The 22,390-nt window shown below is 34.0% G+C and overlaps 1 protein-coding gene across 1 annotated transcript in view; it reads left to right on the top strand.

The window, feature by feature from the left end:
- The window catches only part of FER (FER tyrosine kinase), a 328,727-nt gene that overhangs the window by 86,826 nt on the left and 219,511 nt on the right, over window positions 1–22,390 (top strand). Inside the window, exons 9-10 of the mRNA XM_023512721.1 lie at window positions 2,628–2,750; window positions 11,255–11,444. Of these exons, the coding sequence (XP_023368489.1) occupies window positions 2,628–2,750; window positions 11,255–11,444 (313 nt within the window). The remainder of the gene's footprint in view (window positions 1–2,627; window positions 2,751–11,254; window positions 11,445–22,390) is intronic.

The raw sequence follows: 22,390 nt of genomic DNA, 5'->3' as shown, positions 1-22,390 counted from the left end.
AGTGAACACACCCAAAGCAGGGGAGGGAGAAGCAGGGGGATTTGCTCTGTAAGACCTGAAGGTAACTAGGGGAAGTGTCCCCCTGTGGGGAGAGGTTAGGTGAGAGAGTCCCAGGGCTCCGCACTCCTCTCCTGGAAGTGGCAACCTAAGCTGCGAAGAGGCTCCCCCACCACAGCAGGCGTCCAGACTGATTCGGGTGCTGTTTGGAGACTGCAGAAGCACTGCGCCAGACAGTGGGCACAGTGGGGTCCCGCCATCATCTGGTCACAGGTCCTGGCAATGGACACCACTCTGCACTCTCAGACCTACAGCGCCCAGTCTGCAGAGGGGTTGGCTCCACCGTGTCTGTCTCCCCATTACCACCTTCAGGCCAGGGAAGTAGCAGGTTGGCCGCAGAAGGGGGGGTCTTTTTATATGCACTGCTACTGAGTACCAGGCACCCATCACATCCCCTTTCTGGTCACCTCCCAGGCATCTGGATGAGGCAGACACCCACCAGCCATCAGCTTCTGCTGCTACCATCTCACCAGTTCAACAGCACTGCTTCTGCCACCTGAGTAGCACGGCAGCAGCTGTCACAGTCAGACCTGGGCAGAAGGAAAGAACCAGCCACTGCAATTTCCTGAAAGGGCATCACATGTCTCCCCTGAACCACTGAGGGTGACAAAGTGAGACTCTATCTGCAAAAAAAAAAAGGAAAATTCATGCCAATTTTCTTGCATCAGTAGTATATAAGTGTTTTTGTTTTTTACAATATTATGAATACTGAATATTGTATCTTTTTATGTTTGTTAATTTTAGTAGGTGAAAAATAACTTACTGTAAATTTAATAACATTTAAATAATTCAGAATCTTGCTGGAATCATTTTTTTCTTGATGAACTTCTGGGTTTTGTTCATTTTTATATTAAGTTATCTTTTTTCTAAGAGTTTGTCTGCATTAAGAGTGCTTTTGCTAGGAATTTACTATTTTGTTATGAAACTGCAAATATTTTTTTCAGTTTGACTTTTTTTTTTTTTTTTCAGATAGAGTCTCACTATGTCGCACTGGGTAGAGTGCTGTGGCATCACATCTCACAGCAACCTCTGACTCTTGGGCTTAAATGAGTCTCTTGCCTCAGACTCCCAAGTAACTAGGACGACAGGTGCCCACCATAATGCCTGGCTATTTTTTTGTTGTAGTTGTCATTGTTGTTTAGCAAGCCCTGGCCGGATTTGAACCTACCAGCCCTGGGGTTTGTGGCTGGAGCCTTAACCGCTGAGCTTTGGACAGCTCAGCCTCACAGTTTGAGTTTTGCTTTTGATCTCTTTAACATCAAATAAATTAAAATTTTTATAATTAGATTATTTAATATTTCCTTTTGTATCTTTTGAGTTTCATGTCTTGCTTTGAAAGGTTGAAGATAAAACTTTTAATGTGGGTATAGCCATGTGTGTTTTTGTGTTAGAAATATTTTCATTAAGGACTGAATGTATTTTCTACTACTATAAAGTATTTGCCTATGTTTGTGTATTAATTTTTTGTATTAAACTGTCTTCAAATCCATATAGTAATTACTACTAAAGCTTTATTGCAATATGGTACAATAGAAATAGCTTACCATCAATTTTAACTGCCACAGGGCTGAGCCTCACTTTCTTTTCTTTAAAATAAGTCTAATAATATCTATATTATAGGATTTTCTTAAAGATTAGATAAGATAACATACAAATAATACCAATAATGCCATTTAGTCAGTGCTATAGGGCCAGTCATTATACACACACACACACACACACACACACACGTGTGTTCATTTGATCCTCAAAACAGTGCTATGAGGCAGCTGTTACTGTACTAGAATTAGAAATGAGAAAATAAATTTAATGACCCTAAGATTTTGACTGGCTTCTCAGATTAAAAAGTGGAAAAGCCAGGGCAGTGCCTGTGGCTCAGTGGGTAGGGCAACAGTCCCACATACCGAGGGTGGCGGGTTCAAACCCAGCTCCGGCCAAACTGCAACAAAAAATAGCCAGGCATTGTGGCCGGTGCCTGTGCTCCCAGCTACTCGGGAGGCTGAGGCAAGAGAATCACCTAAGCCTGGGAGTTGGAGGTTGCTGTGAGCTGTGTGACACCATGGCACTGTACCAAGGGTGATAAAGTGAGACTCTGTCTCTACAAAAAAAAAGTGGAAAAGCCAGAATGTGAGTTCATGTTTTTCTGAAAACAAAAGCACTGTCTTTTCACTCTATGTTTTTCCTCAGACATGGCAAGTACTTGCTTATTTTCGTTCTCTTCTTTTTTCTTTCCCTACTTTGTGTTTCCATTTCTCTTTTTTTATTTGATGAAATAGAGATTCTGTAGACCAGCATTGCCCAAGGGTAGTAAGCTATGATTATTGATACATTCTGTTTTGCAGCATCTGATAAGGGAGCCACTAGCCAGCCACAGGTTTCTGTTTAGTACTTGAAATGTGGGTAATGCAACCAAGAAACTGAAATTTTCCTTTAGTTTAGTTTAAATCAAATTGTCCGGCTACTGTTGTGACATCACAGCCTTAGAAGATGTATGAATGCCCTTTTTGTATGTATAAAATGAATGTAAGTATTAACCTGTTGATTGATATCGAGGAAACTGTTCGTTCTAGGTTGAAAACTTTAGCAGAAGAACTTATGCAGACACAGCAGACGCTTTTAAACAAGGAAGAGGCAGTCCTGGAGTTAGAGAAGAGAATCGAAGAATCTTCTAAGACCTGTGAAAAGAAGTCTGAGTGAGTACAAGAAAAACAAGTTGAAGGAAGAAAGTTTAATTGATGGAATTTTACAGGAATATTTCAGTTACATGGTATTGTGGATATGACATTTTTAGAAATCAAAATTTGTATTTTAAATATAAACTTGGTATAATTGAGTTAATTTCTAGGACACTAGAAAAATGATTCTGAATTTTTGTGAATATAACATCTTGATCATATGTCTCAAGGTCTTAATATATGGAACTATTTTCCAAAAATCCTTTTTTAAAAGCCTGTCTTTATTTTTGTACATTCATTTTTTAACACACCCACTGTAAATCTCTGTTAGAAAAATGGACTCTACTGTGTTAGAAGGAAGCAAACAAACTGAACAATAGAAAATAGAGAAAAATCACATTGAGATTTGCTGTGCTGTTTTGTCTTGCTGATTTCTGGATTTGTAAATATCTTCCTGAGTTCTCTGACTTTACTTGTTTTTTACTGACTTCACTATGCTTTCTACTGCTTCAAAATTTAATTTTTATTTAAAATTCAGATTTCTACTCTGACTTTGGTAATTGTTTGCATCTATGACGGTGGTTGCCAGTGTGTGTGGGGGTTTTCCAATCTTGACTAGACCATATAAATTTCTTGCTGTCATACTCTCGCATACACCCACACTGGTTTGATTTATCAAGACTTAAGGATTTGTGATGTGTGAGATTCCTCAGTTCTGTACTTGTTCTTACTTTTTGTACAACTTTTCAGATACTTTCTGCTTCTCTCAAAACACATCTTATCTCCCTCATCATATTTAGCAAACCTGTCTCAGAAAAAATTAGAAGCATTAGGTGACAAGTCCCTTATTCTCTGTGGCTGGAAATGCAAACCCACCCACATTTGTATCCACTCTCTTTCATATTCCCACACAGAGGAACTGTTCTTTGTCCTCAGTCCATTGCTTGTCCTTGTTTTTTGTATTCTGTTGTCTCTTACTTTCTCAGAAATTTTACATTATTAATATATATTGTATTCACCTTTCTTCTCAGCTGGGTCCTCCTGCTTACTTTTTAAATATACTTAAGTATTGACTCCTAAAAACAATCTCCATTTCTCTACCCACTCCAAATAACTCTTTTTTAGTCTCTATATTTCCCCAAATACTCTCTTTGCCTTTTGTTTTCTTCGTTTAAACTTGTTCTAAGAGTGATTATAGTCACTGATTTTCTCAATTTCCTCTTAGTTTTTAAAGTAGCTATATCTGGTTTGTGCTCCATAGCTATGGAAATAGGTATCTCTAAGATCACCACTGGTTCTGTGTTGTTAGCTAAATTTGGCAACTATCTCATTTGACTTCATAATATATCTCACTTTGCTGACTTCAAGTTTCTTCTTTTCCATTGGCCTTTGGAAGTTAAAATGTTAGATCTTACTCCTCCCTGGTGGCAACTCCTTTGCAAATTCATTCTCCTCTGCTCAACCAATCCATTTTGGAGTTACTGAAGGTATGGCCCTAGGCTATGTTACTTCCCTTCCTGAACTCTGCAGAGATGATCTCCTGAAGATGACATGACCCATTTATTTCTCTCAGTTTTTCTTCTGAATTCTATGGCCATGTAATCAGTTGCCTACGTCACATGCTTCTTTAGTTGTCTAAGAAGTACCCTAAATTCCTTGTATCTAAGCGGAATTAAAAATCTCAGTACAACCCAACTTGACCCAGCCTAACCTAATTCACTATTATTATTCCTTATTTCAGTGAATGGCAACACCATCTATTCTATTACACTGCACAGGATATTAAGAGTCCCTACTCTCATTTATATTATACCTCTTATTACAACTTGGTATTAAATTTCTGTCTTACTTAGTTTGGTCTTCTGCAACAAAGTACCATAGACTAGGTGGCTTGTAAAGAAAGAAATTTATTTCTTACAGTTCTGGAGTCTGAAATCACACTGCCAACATGGTTAGATTGTTGTGAGGACTCTCTTCCAGGCTGCAGACTGCTGTCTTCTTTGTAGTCTCTCCTGGCAGGAAGAGGGTGAGAAAGCTCTCTGGTTCCCCTTTTATAAGGATACTAATGCTACTCATAAGGGCTCTACTATTTCTATTTGAATGATAAAATAAACTTATAAACTTAGAAAACTTATAAACCCTTGCACATGTAAAATTAAACAAAATAATTATCTTTTGCATTTTTCTATTTGCAAATGAATCTCTGGACATGTTTACAAATGTGGCTTTACTTTTTATAGTTTTGCAAATACACATTGCAAAAGACCCCTATTTTAAAATTAGTGGGAGTAAAGAAAAACAACAGAATATGCTGACCCTTTCCCCAGGACGTCTGACTTCATGTTGTGGCAAATGTTATTTTTAAGGGCTCCCTTATTTTAGAAGTTGTGAGATTCTTTGAGTTTTTGGCTGTTTTCTGACTCAAATCTTATCCTGTGTTTGTGTCTTAATACTGAGTCTGATTAATGTTCCTTAACTTGTTTATATTTATTGGAATATGAGAATGGGCATAAGGAAAACAGGTTTTGAAGGGCTTTACCACTTCAAAGTAAAGCCCTTTGAAGGGAAAGTAGCATTACTCGAGATCCAGTTATGCTTAGATAATTATGCTGGGTAATTGTATACATGGATTATTATATAATTATATACATGGATTTATATACACGGATTCACTATGTGTTGTCCCACTATATGCCTTCTGTGTAATTGCCTATATTCTAACTGTAGGGCTTCTAGAGTTTAATAACTTACCTAAAATCACACACTTAGTAAGTAATAGAAAATAGTAAGTTCTTGACTCCATAACTTTTGTCTTTTGATCATAACATTTACTGGATCTTACTCTTTGAATAGCATTCTCAGGAGAATAAGTTAGAAGGGTTATATAGTCAGGTTTTTCAGGGGATGAGTCCTGTTTAACCTAAGTTCTGTTACCCTTTGATACCATGATGTTTTTATTGTTAGCTTCAGGCTACAGTCTTGAAAATGTTAAGTATATTTATGTAACTGAAGAGTAATTGCTAATTCTCAGTAATTCAGACATTGGTAGGGCTGAAGGTTTCCTTTGAATTATATGTTACAATATTTTGTCAAACAAATAGTCTCAGGTAGAGTGAAATGTTGCATATCAATTTCTCAGTTTTTCTTGAACATTTCCTTTTTTGTATGCTTGTATATGTATCTACACATACATGTTTAAATACATACATAGTTAAAAGCAATTTTTACCTAGATTTAATAATAGACTTAGAATTATCTTTATAACACTTTTTTTATATATACTGCCTTACTTGAAAGTAAAAAAATAATAAAATTCACAAATATAAAATAGATTCTTCACAAATACAAAAATATTTTATATTAGGTGTTCACATTCTTAAATTATTTCTAAATTAATGGAATTCTACTGAATTTTTACTTTTAATAAAAATTTCATTATTCATCTTATCAAAATATGGGACTAAAATACAGTCCTTTAAGTTTGAATTTAATATAAATGCCTCTAAAACATCTTCTAATAACAGTGCAAAAATAAATTATATGAGAAATAATTTGATAGCTTCAATTTCTATAGTTGAATTATATGAAGTACAAAATAAACTTTAAGAGTAACTTTTATGTTGATACTAAATTCATCCTAACAAGAGCAAAGCTTACATAAGTAATACAAGTCTTGGTTGAAATGTACCTATTTCAGAATTTTATTTAAAAAGATAGAATGAAACAAATAAAACTAAATTACTCATTTAATTCTATAGCATATTTATTCAAATGGGAATAATATCAGTGTTTTTCTGATTTATGGTACTTGACCATTATAAAAAAGTTTATGGGAAAATATACCAAGTATATGTTATTTATGACTCAGTGGCATAAAGAATTAGTGAAATTACTATTGGCATAAATTTTTGATTTACAAAAAGTAAATGATTATTCAATTTTATTATTTTGTCATCTCAACTTGTTTCATATCGTCTTCACTTAGTGTTGTAAATTACTATATATCTTATAAAATTATAACTCTTAGAACTATGCAGAATCTCAGAGATCATTTAATTCAACCTTCTTGCCTTTCAAATTATGTGATATCTGAGGCCCAGAAATTTTAAGAGACTTGCAAGATGGTATGTCTAGTCTCTGGTAAAGGTAAGATTTAAATAATCTGGAATAATGTTCTGGTCTCCAAATTGAAGTTCTTATCTTTCTTATGTTCTTTGGCTCAGAAATTTTATATTCTGTGTATTAAGACATAAATTGTCACATGTCTCATGAAGCTTACACTTTTGTGGAGAAGACCAATATAGAATTAAAAAAAATTGCCAATTATGATAATTGCTATGAAAGAAGGAAATAAAGGTTCAGACAGAAGAATAACAGAGGCGCACGTACTTCAGACAGGTAGTCCTAGGAGGTGAAAAGAAGATGCCTTGCACGTGGAGAGTGATGGAAAGAGTGTTCAGTGGTGGGAGTAGCATATGCAGAAGTCCTGATGGCTTCCATGGTTGAGATTTATTCATGGCTGCCTATGCACCGACTATTACATAACCATGCATTTACTGTAATTTCCTACCTATTAAAAAATACTTTTCTTTTTTGATCAATGGTGTTATAAACATATAAAATAATTGTTTCATATGTTATAGTCATAGCATCAGTACTTTTAAAAGTAATTATTGAACAAAAAGAACATGTTAATATGTGTGAAATTATGTCATACATAAGGGCTCAATGGGATTAATTAGAAGAAGCTAATTTTGCTCATTGCTTTCATGTTCAGAAATGTTGATTTTTAAAAAGCACTGGAGGTGTATCTCCCTCGCAGGTATTACTGTCATTAAAAACACTAACCTCTAACCTAGGACATTTACATTTTAACCTTATTCTTACTGTTAGCATTGTTCCTCCAAGTGTCTAAGTGATTGCTGGTACCATACAGGGCAAGGGGTACTTATAACTCCTGATGGAGAATAGAGAAGACATTTCACCAAAATGGGTTATTCAGGACATAGGACATGATAAAAACCTTACCTCTCCAGAAGAAAGCATATTGTAGCAGCAATGATATATATTTTTTAATTAAATTTTTTATTTTGATATGATTATGTTTGATATGTGGTTATAAGAAATAATACAGAGAGATGTCATGTACTCTATACTGTTTCTCCCAATTATAACATCTTGAAGAACTTTAAAATAGTATCATAGCCCAGAAATTGTCACTGATGCAGCTAAGAGAGAGAACACTTTTCATCACTGTGAGAGGATCCTTCATAGTGTACTTTTTAAGCCACATTTCCTTCTGTTCTCCTACCTTCTTCTTAACCCCTGGCAAACATAAGTCTGTTCTCCGTTTCTACAGACTTGTCTCTTCAAGAATCTCGTATAAATGGAGTCATACTGCATGCAACCTTTTGGGGTTAGCTTTTCACACAGCATAATTCTAGGTAGATTCATGCAGCTACTTTAATCTTTTTTACCGTTGAATAGTACAGTTTTCTATGGTATGTATATTAGTTTCCTAGGGCTGCCATAGTAAAAAGGAAGGTGCTTCCTTGTGTGGATAGTTATTAAATTTGGTGTTTGTGCAGAGACAAGTATTGAAGATTTCTATTTGGCCATCTTGTTCCACTCCCTTCTCTCAATTTGTATGGCAAATTGGATGACTTAAAACAACATAAGTTTATTCTTTCCCAGTCCTGGAGGCCAAAAGTCTGGAATCAGTTGTTGGCAGAGCTGAGTCCTTCTGAGGACTCTAAAAGGAGAATGTGTTTCATGCTTGTGATGGCGGCAATGCTTGACATTGCTTTGTTTCTAGGAGCATCACTGCAGTCTCTGCCTCCTCCTTCATATGGTGATATGCCTGTGTGTCTCTCTCTATCTGAATTTCCCTTTTCATAAGGACAACAGTCATATAGATTAAGGGTCCATCCTACTCCAGCATAACCTCATCTTAACTAATTACATCTGCATCAACATTACTTCCCAATAGGGTCACATTGTGAGGTTGTAGGAGTTGGGATTTGAACATATCTCTTTGGAGAATGCAATTCAACCCATGAAAGTGCATGTTATAGTTTTAGGCTGCTACAAATAAACATTCATGTATGAGTTTTTCTGTGAACATACATTGTAATTTTCCTGGGAAATTTCTAGTTGTGTGGCAATTGCATGTTTAATTATTAAATGCCTTGAAGTATCTTGTTTGGATTTAATCTGCTTGGTGTTCTATGACCTTTTTATACCTGGATATTGAGATCTTTCTCTAGATTGGGATGTTCTTTTTTATTATTTCTTTGGACTACACTTCTAGTTTCTCTTTCTACCTCCTCTTTAAGGCCAATAACGCTTAGATTTGCCTTTTAGAGGCTATTTTTTAGATCTTGTAGGCATGCTTCATTCTGTTTTAGTCTTTCTTCCTTTTTGGTCTTCATGAGTGTGTATTTTTAAATAGCTTGTCTTCAAGCTCATTCTTCGGCTTGATCAATTATGCTGTTGAGAGACTCTGATGTATTTTTATGTTTGGCCATTTCATTTTTCAGTTCTAGTATTTCTGCTTTTTAACATTATTAGTTCTAATATTTCTGCTATTTAAAATTATTATTTCAACTTATTTGTTAAAATTCTTTGATAGGCTTCTGAATTTCTTCTGTGTTGTCTTGTAGTTCATTGAACTTTTTGAAGATAGCTATTTTGAATTCTTTTCTAAAAGATAAGATATTGCCCACACTCCTAGTTCAGTTGCTATTACCTTATTTAGTTGATTAGGGAAGGTCATATTTTTTAGATGTTCTTGATGCTTGTTCATATCTAATTTCTGGTTCTTCTGAAGGTGCTTCCTTGTGTGGATAATTATTAAATTTGGTGTTTGTGCAGAGACAATTATTGAAGGTTTCTATTTGGCCATCTTGTTCCACTCCCTTCTCTGAAGAGTACTAATATTTTCCCACATTTTTGAAATCAAGTATCTTTTTTGTTTTTCAGTATATGTAAATGTATTTTTAATGCTTTAACGTGTATATTTCAAAATATTTCTTATACTGTCATCGGTGTGATTTGTGGGTAGTGGCGATGTAGGAGTTGCAAAGAAGAAACCTTCACGAAACTTGAAATAGTGGGTGTAATCTTTTCTCTCACATTGTTCTTAGACATTCATGTTCATCAGATTGTTTTAAAAATCAACTTTTTCTCAGGAGATAACTGAGATATTAAGAATTTCCATTAAATGTTAAGAAGAAGTTACCAATTCATAAGCAAACCAGCATGAACTTATTAAGAAATATTTATAGATTTTGAACACAGGTCAGAGACATTTGAATGATGATTATGTAAAGCAAACTACCATTTATTGAATTCTAATAGGGTGAATGGTCTGTCCTCTGGACATTGCTAGGTCTATTAAAAATACTCTTCACTGTTTTGTTAGAACACTCACCTGAATCTCATTATAACTGAAGCCATTTCAGCTTTTTTACTAGCATTCACTGAGATTACACTGTGTTCAATTAGATTGCAACTTAGTTTTCAAAATATTGGTTGGCATGATATTTATAAATAAATCTCCCTTTGTGTGTGTTACTTCTGTCTATAAATACCTATCAAATTTTTGTTAAGCCTGATAAATTTCAATTTTAAAAGATGGCATTTTCTGGCCTTATTTTCCAATTCTGCAGCTTTTCCTAATTTATAATCTACTTTCTATTACATATTAATAATGTAATTTTAGCAATACATGGCACAGTTCTTTTAAGATATTATATAATCTCTAGGAGAGATGTTTTCAGAGGTGTTTCCACCAGTATAACCAGTATTGCTACTTGGTTACTAGTGGCCTTAATGTGGGCAAATTAGTTTGAAATTCCCATTGATGGCAGCCTCCAAGGGGTAAAAAGTCACAATGAGGCAGAGTGGCCTGTGTAGTTCTCTAAAGGAGGGATGGGAATGTCTTTGTACTGGTGAGACTGCAAATACTTGGAGTCTTATGTTTTGCTCATTCCCTCAATCACATCTCAATCCTTGGTCCTTGTCATATCAGCTTTTCCTGACTCCAAGCACATAACATACACATAAGCTTTAGGGCCCAGGCTGCCACCTTGCTTTGATTTATTTTGCCCTGGGTACAGATTTAACCCTAGCTATATTGCCTGTGAGATATAAAGTAAATTCAAGATTTTATTTCTGTCATTTTAATTCATTTTGGCCCTATACTTCTGGACTTAAGTGCATGTGCTCTGTGAGGAATCTGATTTAGCTAAAATAAAATGAGAACCATAGATAATATGTTTGAAAGCATCTTGAATTTGGCTTTTACCTCTAAATATTGCCTTCTATTTGGTTAATGCTAGTATTTTATGGATGTTTTGATGACTTAAAATCCGTTTAGTTTCATATTTCTTGTGCCCCTGAAGGACTCTTATGAAGAGGAAAATGAAAGAAAGTAAAAGCATAATCTTCACATGTGTGGTTTCCTGTAATGTCTTTTTAAAGAAGTTGAAATAATTTATATTTAATTTATTTTCTTATAGTATTGTGCTTCTGCTAAGCCAAAAACAGACACTTGAAGAATTGAAACAGTCAATCCAGCAGCTGAGATGCACTGAGGCAAAGTTTGCAGCACAGAAAGAATTACTAGAGCAAAAAGTACAAGAAAATGATGGGAAGGAGCCACCTCCAGTAGTAAATTATGAAGAAGATGCCCGATCAGTTACATCTATGGTAAGCTGAAGAGTAATGCAATCAGGAACTTGAAAGAATAGTGTTTAGGTAATAAGTGAATATAAACAGTAATTCCAGTTTGCTATAACAAATTATTACTCTTGTTAATATGCAGGTCCTATTAAACTTGTTTCTAAATGCAAAATAGACTTGTCAGTCACCTCAGGTCACCTGGAGAGAACTTTCAGGAACCACCTAGAGAGTCAGAGGAAAAAATTCTTCTCTTGTCTTCAAAACTGAAAAGAAAGACTGCAGTTGTTTTAATTCCTTGGAGACAGCAGGAAGGTAGGGTGTTATTGTTAAGATAGAAGTAAGAAATGAGGAGAAAGATGTTTATTAATTCTTTTCTTCTTAAGTAGAATCTAACTTACCTGAGATTGGCAGTATGTTTATTGTTTTTACAATGCAGAATATTGGTTTTGTTTAACTTTTTTTTTAATATAAGTATCATACTTAAACTACAATAGATACATTCAAAGTTACCAACTTGAAATTCTACTTTATGTTATAGTTTCATTAACTGTTTAAGAATGCCCAGTATAAACTAACTCTTTATTTTTTTTCCTCTCCTCCCCTTTTCCCCTCCCCTTTGTCTCCCTCTCTCTATTTTTATCTCTATCTCAATTTTTTTCTTTCTTTCCTCTGTTTATCTATGTTGCTGGTTTTCACTGAGGGGCCCTTTTGCAGCCCAGGGGCATTGGCAGTGTCTCCAGAAATTTTTTGATGGTCACACCAATGGGTGCTGTTGGTGTCTAGTGAGTAGAGGCTGGTGATGCTGGTAAATATCTTAGAATGCACAAAATAGCCCCTTCCTTCACACTCCCAAGAAAAAATTATCCAGCCCCAAATTTGTGCCTAAGTTTAAAAGTCTGAGCTATATCCTTGGCTTTTTCTATGGGTAGCTGGATATAGTCCATAAATGGACTTATTATAATTAATGATGCTGATATTAATTTTTACTTTGTTTCTGAGTACTATGATTTCATTGTTAAATTGATTCAAGAAAAAAAGGCTGTATCTAAAACTGTGACAAGTGTAGAAATGAAAATGAAGTCTTAAACTATTGTGGTTATTGCTTATTTTTTTTTATTAATTAAGCCATACTAATCAACATTTATTGTGGGAATTGTGAATTATAATTCCATATTCTCCTTTACTCTCCTACCTATAAGGATTTTATCTTATGTACCAAGGACCCTATTAAATCTCCTTCATGCTTTGTGACTCTTGATAACTATCTGTCATGCACATTCTTCAGAGGAACTTCTGAAATTTTTTCCCCTTTGCTTGGCTTTTGGTCCCTTATCTAGTAGGTCTTGTGTTCTCTGAATGTGATTTATAATATTTCCCTGTCTTCATACAGGTATGAAATTGGTGACTTAAAGGCTTGACTTAGTGGCAGATTGGATAAAACTGGCCGTCTATAATTATTTTAATAATTTTTAATGGAGATAACCTATGTTGGCAGTATTATAATACAATAAAAGATAGTTATTCAAGTTGCTAGATGATAGCAATCCCCATTTGATAACTCTGATTAAAAATCTTGCTTTTGAATGTAAAATATGATAGTTCATTAATTCTTATTTTATTAAGAATTTATGATCATTTGGAGTTTAATCTTTTATAAACATTGTAGAAAATCTTTGTTCAACGAATGAGTTAAATAAATAATAATTCAGAAAGAGTGTGTAATACAGTTCTAAAGAACAAATTGCTTTCTGGCACCTTCAGGCTCTTCTCTGATACCCACTTATTAATTAGGGATAATAACTTGTATATTTTTGAGGAACAACATTGCATATTTCATTTTATACAATTTATTTTAAACACTTGAAATATTAATTGTAAGTTTTATCTGTTTATTAGGGTAATGCTTTCAGTAAATCTTCAAGAAATTTTTACAAAAGAATATGTAGTTTAAAGTATTTAATATTTTACAAATCAGACAGGTTGTATCTCAAACTGCTGCCAATTTATGAGATTTTATAGTATTTTTTCAGAGCGAGTAGAAGTAATTGCAATGCATAGTACTTAAAAGTTAGTACTTTCACCTATATTAGTGAAATCTTTGCATAATTCATGTTTTTCATAATTAAAGTATTGCTTTTTGGTTTACACAAAAACAATAAAAATATTATAACTTTGAATTGTTTCTTCTCAAATGATTATATATGCTTTGTTTTATGAAAACATTTTAAGAAAAGCCTAGAATTAATGTAAGCAGTTTTATTAGGATTTTCTCTTTATAAATGGTTTTATATAAAATTTTAGCAAGAGATGAATAATGGAAGATTTTAGGAACTAAAAATTAAACTATGATATCATGGAAACTTGCAAAACCTTGGCCTAAGCATTTTTTGAGAGTAGGAGAGACAGTGAACTAGTTTCTGTGATCTTGGTCGACTAAGACACTGGCACTTAAGTGGCAGATGCTTCTGTGGAAGAGTGTGTTTAGGAACTAGATAAAGTCAGACAATTCAGTTCCCCAACTCATCTTAGAAAAAATGCTATATACCTTTAGAGGTGACAGTAGTGATGTTTAGCAATGAGATATGCAGCACTTTTTCTAGGATGCATGTGGACTTATTGTCTAACCTTGTACAACATAGCTCTGATGGCCATTCCAGAAAAAGAGTTCCAAATTGCTTTGAAGGGTGGACTAGGCACTGGCCTTGGTGCATAGCTTCTTGACGAGAGTACTTCAAAGTTGGCTATTGTGATATTCAGCAACGAGGTATATAGCACTTTTTCTAGGATGAGTTGCAAACTTGATTGTCCTGACATTGTATCATTGAGTGTTCTTATAAAAATTCCAGGTGATTCAGCTCTATAATCAGGGTTAGGGTTGTATAGTAAGATATTTAGATGTATTGATATTTATTTTGGCTCAATAAAAGTTAAAGCTAGTTATGATTTGAATGTTTGTTCCCTTCAAATTGCATGTTGAAATTTAAATGCCATTTAACAGTATTAAGATGGAGACCTTTGGGAAGTGGTTAGCCTTCATGGCATACCCTTCATTGCCTAACCACTTCTCAAAGGTCTCCATCTTAGTACACAATTATAAGTGCAAGTCAGGACAAATATCATTAAGAAGGTGACATTTTAACAAGACTGTAAATGGGGAGCTAGTAAGCCACTTTGATTTCTGGGGAAAGAGCCTTCCAGCCAGAGGGTGTGTCCATTGGTAAAGAAACGTGTCTGCACTGTTGAAGATTTAGCAAGGAGGCCCGAGTGGTGGGAAGGTGACAATATAGGGAATGAGTTTAGAAACAGAATGGGGAACAGATCTTGGGGTGTTGGATTATGGCTTTTCTCTTATTGAAATAGGGAACTTTAGGGTGAGGGGTTATAACACAGGAATGAACATACCCTCACTTTTGATTTAAATTGGATCACTATGGCCACTGTATTGAGAATGTACATAAGGGAAGCAAGGTTAGAAGAAGGGAGCTCTCGCAGCCATCCAGGATATAGAAGATGACAATCTGAGCAAGGATGGTAAGGGATTGCTGTTGGCCAGAATTGTTTAGCTCCTGGATGTATTTTGATGGTTGAGCCCTTGAGATTTCCTTGGAGTGTGGGATATGAGAAACAGAAGTCAAGGGTGATTTTAAGTTTTTTTGGCCAGAGAAATGGAGGGATGGGATAGGTTTTGAGTAAGATAAAAAGACTACACATAGAACAGCTTTGGAAGATAGGTTGTTAAAGGTTTTTAAATCAGTTGATGGTGACATAATAGATTAGATAGTTGAATCTTAAAATTGTTGAATTCACCATTATTTATTTCCTCTAGTCCATGACACTATTAGCAGAATCAGTAATTAGAGTGAGGTACCTTTAATGATATACCCTGTAAGGGAATATAATGCATAATAATTGTTTTGTGTCTGCCACAATAATAAAAATTTGCCATTTTGTAAACCTTAATATTATTTTTTAGAAAATAATTTTGGACTACTAGTAGAATAACCTTTTACAACCATTTATCATAGTTGCAAATGGGAGGATGTAACATGAACCTTATTTGCAAAGGTTATGTCTCCCAATTTAAGAGCGTGTTTGTAACTCTTAATAGTGTTGGAAAGTGTTGGATAGTGTTGGAAAGATTAGTCTTTTCAGTTATTCCCTGAAGCTTATAGATTACCAGAGGGAAGTAAATTCATTTGAACTTTGGTAGTACTCTGTTGAAGAGGAGGAAATGAATCATAAGAATATGTATCTTTAGTGCAATTTTAGCTAAAATATCTTTTAGGCTATTATAATTTCAAAAGGAGAAGTGCAATTATAATTTATGGAAGAACTTCCTAACTGTGCCAGTGACATTAATTCTTTTGGGCTCATAGTAGTACTGCTCTGAGTTCCATATTGATTTGATCAAATAGATTAGATAAATTCTTTGGGGGTGTGTGTGTGTGTGTGTTAAAGTTCCATTATTTGTGGTATGTTAAGAAGTATTCCAAGGAGAAATGAGTTCCAGAATTTGGGTCATGTTGGGTTAAGCCAGAAGAAACAGTAATATTGACTGCAGGAATTTTCTAAGCCTTTAATATCAAATGCCCAAGAGGGGAAGTAGCATATGGAATACAGTGTTTCTGAAAACATTGTCCTAACCTCCTTTCAAAGAGCCTCATGAAGAGACCATAGCAGAATGGAGCATATTTTGGGAAATGACGAATTATAGGATAAATTCTTTCTCATCAAATTGGGATAATAACAGATTATATGTGTTAATAATTCTGAAAACATTTTGAATTGCTTAAGTGCTTTATAAACTCAAGGGTTATTTTATAAAATACTTCAATTCTAGCTCTCTTCAGAGTAGAAGAATCTGCCTTCTAGGGCAGATTTTAATGCAAGTGAACTCTTTGTTGGCTGCCCTTGCCTAGTGCTGAGAATACCAGAATTTTCTAATCTTTGAGTAAACATCAGCTGCTGACTTCCCTATTGTATTATATTTATTTACTTAAAAACACTTTATTCATGTTTGGTTTTTAGCTGTCTAGTATAAGAACATAAGTTTTCAATCAATATATGTTGAATTGAGGAATTGAACTTTTTCAGTCAGTCCAGAATAATCAAGTTATTTTACTGTATTGTAACCAAACACATTATGATAATTTTTGTTGAAAGAATCTCCCTTATATGTCTAGAATTGATGGTGCCATGAGTTCCTGCTTTTAAAATGTTTAGCTATTTTATAAGTAATTTGTCTTTACTTTGCTATTTCTAAAATTGCACATTTTGTTTAAGTCCTTTTGTTAGACTAGCTCACAGCATATATTTATCTTTTCTGTATATCCTGCTGAGTTATTGCTTAGTTGAACAGTGAGATGAATCAGTAAAATCTTGTTACACTTTTTTTTTGTAGTTTTTGGCCAGGGCTGGGTTTGAAACTGCCATCTCTGGCATATGGGGCTAGCGCCTTACTCCTTGAGCCACAGGTGCCACCCTGTTTTGTTACACTTTTAACTAACAACATATGTGATTTGTTAGCTAAAAATTTTTACTGTGCCTCAGTAGTAGCCTATTTTATGATAGTGTCTGATATTTCAATTTTATACTTAGAATACTACAATGGACTGAAATAAATTGGGCATCATATAAATAACATCATTGAAGTTTTATCATCACAAACTTTCTCCCCTCTCCCTTCCTTTTCTTTCCTAATTTTTAATTTTATTTATTAATTTTTTTAGAGATATGGTCTAACTCTGTCACTCAGGCTAGAATGCAGTAGCACGATCATAGCTCACTGCAGCCTCAAATTCCAGGACTCATGCATTCATCCTGCCTCAGTTTCCCACGTAGCTGGGATGGTAGGCACGTGCTGCTATGGCTGGTTGCTTCTTTTAAATTTTTTTGTACAGACTCAGTGTTGCTGTGTTGATTGGGCCGGTCTTGAACTTTTGGCCTGAGGTGATTTTCTTGACTTGGCCTCCCAAATTTCTGGGATTACAGACATGAGGCACTGTGCCCTGCCTAGTTTTTTTTTTTTCTTAAAATGCCTAATAATAATAATAATTTGAAGCTTTTCCAAGTGGTAATACATAGAGAAAAGTATCAGACTAAGAATCATCTGACATGTGTTGAGCTTTGCCTATGCTGTGTAACTATAGTCAGATCCCTAAACCTTTCTGAGTTTTTTTCCATTGAAAAATGAAATGAATATTTATCTTGTTTGCCTGACATGCTTTCTGTGACACTGAAATGAGATAATGTGTGTAAACTTATTTTGTATGTTATAACATACTGTAAAAACCATACAATTCTATTTAAGTTTTTTTAATAATGTGAATTCACATATAATTTAATTATAATAATAGAAGTTCACTGAGTTCTTAAGTATAAATTATAGATTTTTCTGCAGATTTATCTTGTGTATTTCTTTTGTGTGAAGTCAAAACTTTAACTTATTTCTTTGAATAGGTAGTGCGTACACATACACATGGGTCTAAACTTTCCTGTTGAGTCTCCTACTTTCCTTCAACAGAAGGAACCACCAGAAGCATTACGTACCAATGCAAACATAAGTCAGTGGTACACCTCCTTCCCTTTTGTCACAAATGGTAGAGCATGCAACAATATTCTTCTGTGCCTTACTCTTTAAATGTATCTTTGGTATCATTTTATAATAGTGCACATACTGTTACTTCATTTTTTTCATTTAATAAACAAGTATTTTTTGAGTGTCAGGTGTCAGATACATTTTTAGGTTCTTGGGATACAGCACTGAGCAAAATCTGAGCAAAATAGACATGATTTTTTGTTTGTTTGTTTTTGTTTTCTGTAGGTCTTTGACTGTACTTGGAGTAGATAGTAAACAAGTAAATATATGTTAGATGGTGGTAAGTTTTTTAGAAAAAAATAGAGCATGATTGCCGAAAAGGAGCCCTGGGAGGAGTTTTCATATGAAGAATGGTTATAGAAAGTTTCTCTGAAAAGGTGGCATCTGTGCAGAAATTGGAAAGAACTAAGGGAGCAAATGCCGAGACCGCCTGCCGTGGGAAGTGCAGCTAGGAAAGGCTTTGACCCAGGCATCTGCTGCTTTTGGTGGAAGGAAGGCTATACCAGGAAGCCAGAGCGGCAGAACAGAGAGAGAGTAGGGAGGCAGGGCGACTGAGAAGTGTGGCCTTACTAGACCATTAATAGTACTAAGTTTCCCCATGGATCTGATAACTAAAGTATATAGGTGTATGTTCTACTGCATATAAGTTTGCTACATAAATTTCTAATTTATAAAACAAAAACATTAGGAAATGATTATGAGTGTAACAATTTTCCAGTGGTTCAGCTCAAGTTTTTCTTTATTTTTCTTTGGTTCATTCAAATGAAGTCATTTCACATTGAAGGTTAGCCAAGGGGTGATGCCAGAGACATTCTTTTTCCTCATAATTAGTATTGAGTACATTGAATACTTGCTTTTCCATTTTTGAGATACTAGACGTTTAGTAATATTAATGGACTAGTAAGCCAATGAAATACTTGAATAAACAAGTATTTTTTGAGTGTCAGGTGTCAGATACTTTTTTAGGTTCTTGGGATACAGCACTGAGCAAAATAGACATGTAGTAAAATAATTGAAATTCACTTTTTCATTTTTTAATCTGGTAAAATTTGTGCCACATGAAAGCTGGAAGCCAAAACTTATTAATTTAAATAATTAAAATATTAATATTAAAGTCTATACCTGACAATGTTCTGAGGTTCAGAAACTTAAACTGTTTTGACAGTAAAGTCTCATCCTTTACACTCTGCATAAAACTTAAAATGTATTATACACATAAATTCCATGTAGATACTAATAGTATTTTAAGGATTTTCACAGAAGTTATCAGGGAAACAAAACAACAATAACAAAACAAATACAAAAGCTCTAACTTTCAAAGCATTTTTCTGTTTATATTTTAACTATTATCTGTGCTCATATTCATATCCATCTGCAGTAGAAGAATAGGTCAAATGAGTAATTGAAATTCACTTTTTTATTTGGTTTTGTAATATGTGTGTACACATACTTCAAATTAGTCTCATTAATTATGGACTTCTTAATTTCTTAGCACCAGCACCTGGTCAGGTATTAATTAACCCTAGAAGGATAAAATAAAATGAGAGGGAAGATAAAGCTAGGTAAGAATTAAACGCCTCCTAGGATTAATGCAAATAAAATGAATTATCACTTCAGATTCAGTCATTTGGGATTGACCAGTGCTTAATTTTACCTATCACATGAATATAATGTAGTAGGATTTTGTTTTATGATGAACCAAAGATTGAATAGATTTAGATGCTGCTGTAGGTTTAGTACGAAAAATGGAGCAAAAGTAATTGATTTAACAATTAATTGAAAATTGGCTGAATTTTGACTTGCATATATTCATGTATTAAAACATTTCAAAATCCATTTCAAGATCTGACAAAGGGTTGATAAATAGACTATACAGAGAACTCAAATTAATTGACAAAAAAAGAACAAACAGTCCCATCTCTAACAGCTCAAGAGACATGAACAGAACCTTTCTTGGAGGAAGACAGACAAATGGCTAACAAACATGAAAAAATGCTCGTCATCTGAAATTATTAGAGAAATGCAAATCGAAACCACCCTGAGATCTCACCTGACCCCAGTGAAAATGGCCCACATTACAAAGTCCCAAAGGTGCAGATACTGGTGTGGATGTGGAGAGAGAGCACTTTTACACTGCTGGTGGGACTGCAAACTAACACATCTTCTTTGGAAAGAAGTATGGAGAATCCTCAAAGAACTCAAATTAGATCTCCCATTTGATTTCACAATCCCATTACTAGGCATCTACTCAGAAGAAAAAAAAAATCCTTTTATCATAAGGACATTTGCTCTAGACTGTTTATCACAGCTTAATTTACAATCACCAAGATGTGGAAACAACCTAAATGCCTATCAACCCAGGAATGGATTAGCAAGCTGTGGTATATGTATACCATGGAAAGTATTCAGCCAATAAAAAGATGGAGACTTTACATCTTTTGTATTAATCTCGATGGAGTCGAAACACATTCTTCTTAGTAAAGTATCACAAGAATAGAAAAGCAAATATCCAATGTACTCAATAGTAATAGACAATTTAATACATCCCCACATAGGAGAAAAACTCAATTCAATTTGGGGAGAATGGGAATGCGGGAGCGAGGAGGGGGGACGGAACTGGTGTGCTGTCGCTTAATGGACACAATTGTAGGGTACTGGCGCACCTTCTGGGTGCAGGGCACAGGTACAAGGGGACTCTGCATAACAGATGCAAATATTGTAACCTAGTTGTTTGTACCCTCACATTAACCTGAAATGAAAAAATTTAAAAATAAAAATAGAAAAAACATTTCAAAATATTTAGATCTTTAGTTTACCTAGAGATGTGCTTAGCAAATGTTTATAGAGGGAACGAATAGGTGTTCAATTTTTTTCAATTGTTTAAATGTTCAAATTAGTTTCCATTAAATATTTCTCATTTTATAAATAACTGTGTTAGTGATATTCTAACAAGGTGACAAAACCTGGAGTAGCTACCAAGGTACTGCCTAAAGATTGATTGTGATAGCATCATCGCTTTAGAGAAAGCCCAGCTACAGATCCATTGAACACCCTGTTTGATCACTTAGTAAGTGAATGATGTAAGACAAATTATAGGACTTTTTCTTTCCTTATTTCCCAATGTGTAAAATGTGATTATAGTTTTAGCCAGTCTTGGGTTCCTGAGAAATAATGAAGTTTATACATTTAAAGCACGTGCTTTAAAGACTTCTAAATAGAAGTCTTAGTGAACTACTCCTGTCTTTTTTTAATTGATATTTGATTATTTGATATCATGGAAGCCATAATAATTTAATGATTTTATGTGTGTGTTTCTTTTCTCTTCTTTTTTTTTTTTTGCTAGTGTTTGTCCTTTTTCTTCATATTTTTTCAGTAAGCATAAGTACTTTTAAAAATGCAAACTATTAATTTTTAGATGATAGACAAACATGTTTGGGATTTTTTCTGCATTTGAACTATTGTCCACTAGTCATGATATTAGAAAATATTTTTTTAAACAAAATATCATTTAATTAACCTATGACTTATGCATTGCCTCTCTAATGGACCTTTATAGCAATAAGGCTGACTGATTTCTAAAATAATATTTTTTAGTGTTATTCCTTTAACTAGTAGAAGCTTGCTTTTTACTTCCTCATATATAAGGTTTTTGTCCAAATTTTGTACAAAGCAATTTTTTTAAAGTAAAAGTTATAATGGCATTATTTTAATGTCAGCTTTGTTTTATAGTTTAATTTGAATGAAAGAAAAAATCCCTAAGTACCATTATATTTTATAATTATTTACTGATTCCTAAAGTAATATTTTTCTTTTAAGTTTGCAGTTACAGAAAGTAGAATTAACTGCTTTGATACTCCGTTTAACAATTCTCCTTGCTGTCATTTTATGCAATACTGTTATTTTCTTCATTCTCTTTAATCGGTGTTGTTCAGAGGCTGTCTTTGTAATAGCAGAGAAGGTGCAAACTTGGGGACTGGGGTCAAATCTTCCTGGGTTTAATAGCCATGAGGATTTTCACTCTCAGCTTCTTCATCTCTAAAATGTGGTTGACACGTAAAAAAGGTAAATGTAGTAAATTCATTTAGTTTATGGAGAAGAGTTTCATTATTGTGTATATACTAATTAGATTTTCCTTCTGTGATTTGTTTAGATTAATTCTAATTAAAGAGTAGAGACAGCATTATGGCAATGAAAAAGAAGCAGCTGTACTTCCTACAATAATTTGAAATTTCTTAAAAATTTCTATTCATAAATGAATGTATTTTTCCCTCCATTACAATAATTTAGATATTTTTTTGAGTTCATTAAAGCAATCAGTCAAAAAGCAATATTTGGCATATAAATTGTTACATGTTTTATAATTTTTAAAATAATT

Source organism: Otolemur garnettii, unplaced genomic scaffold (genome assembly GCF_000181295.1).
Source record: "Otolemur garnettii isolate 467f Iridium unplaced genomic scaffold, OtoGar3 scaffold00030, whole genome shotgun sequence".
NCBI lineage: Eukaryota > Metazoa > Chordata > Mammalia > Primates > Galagidae > Otolemur > Otolemur garnettii.
This window is presented reverse-complemented; position numbering and strand designations above follow the sequence as displayed.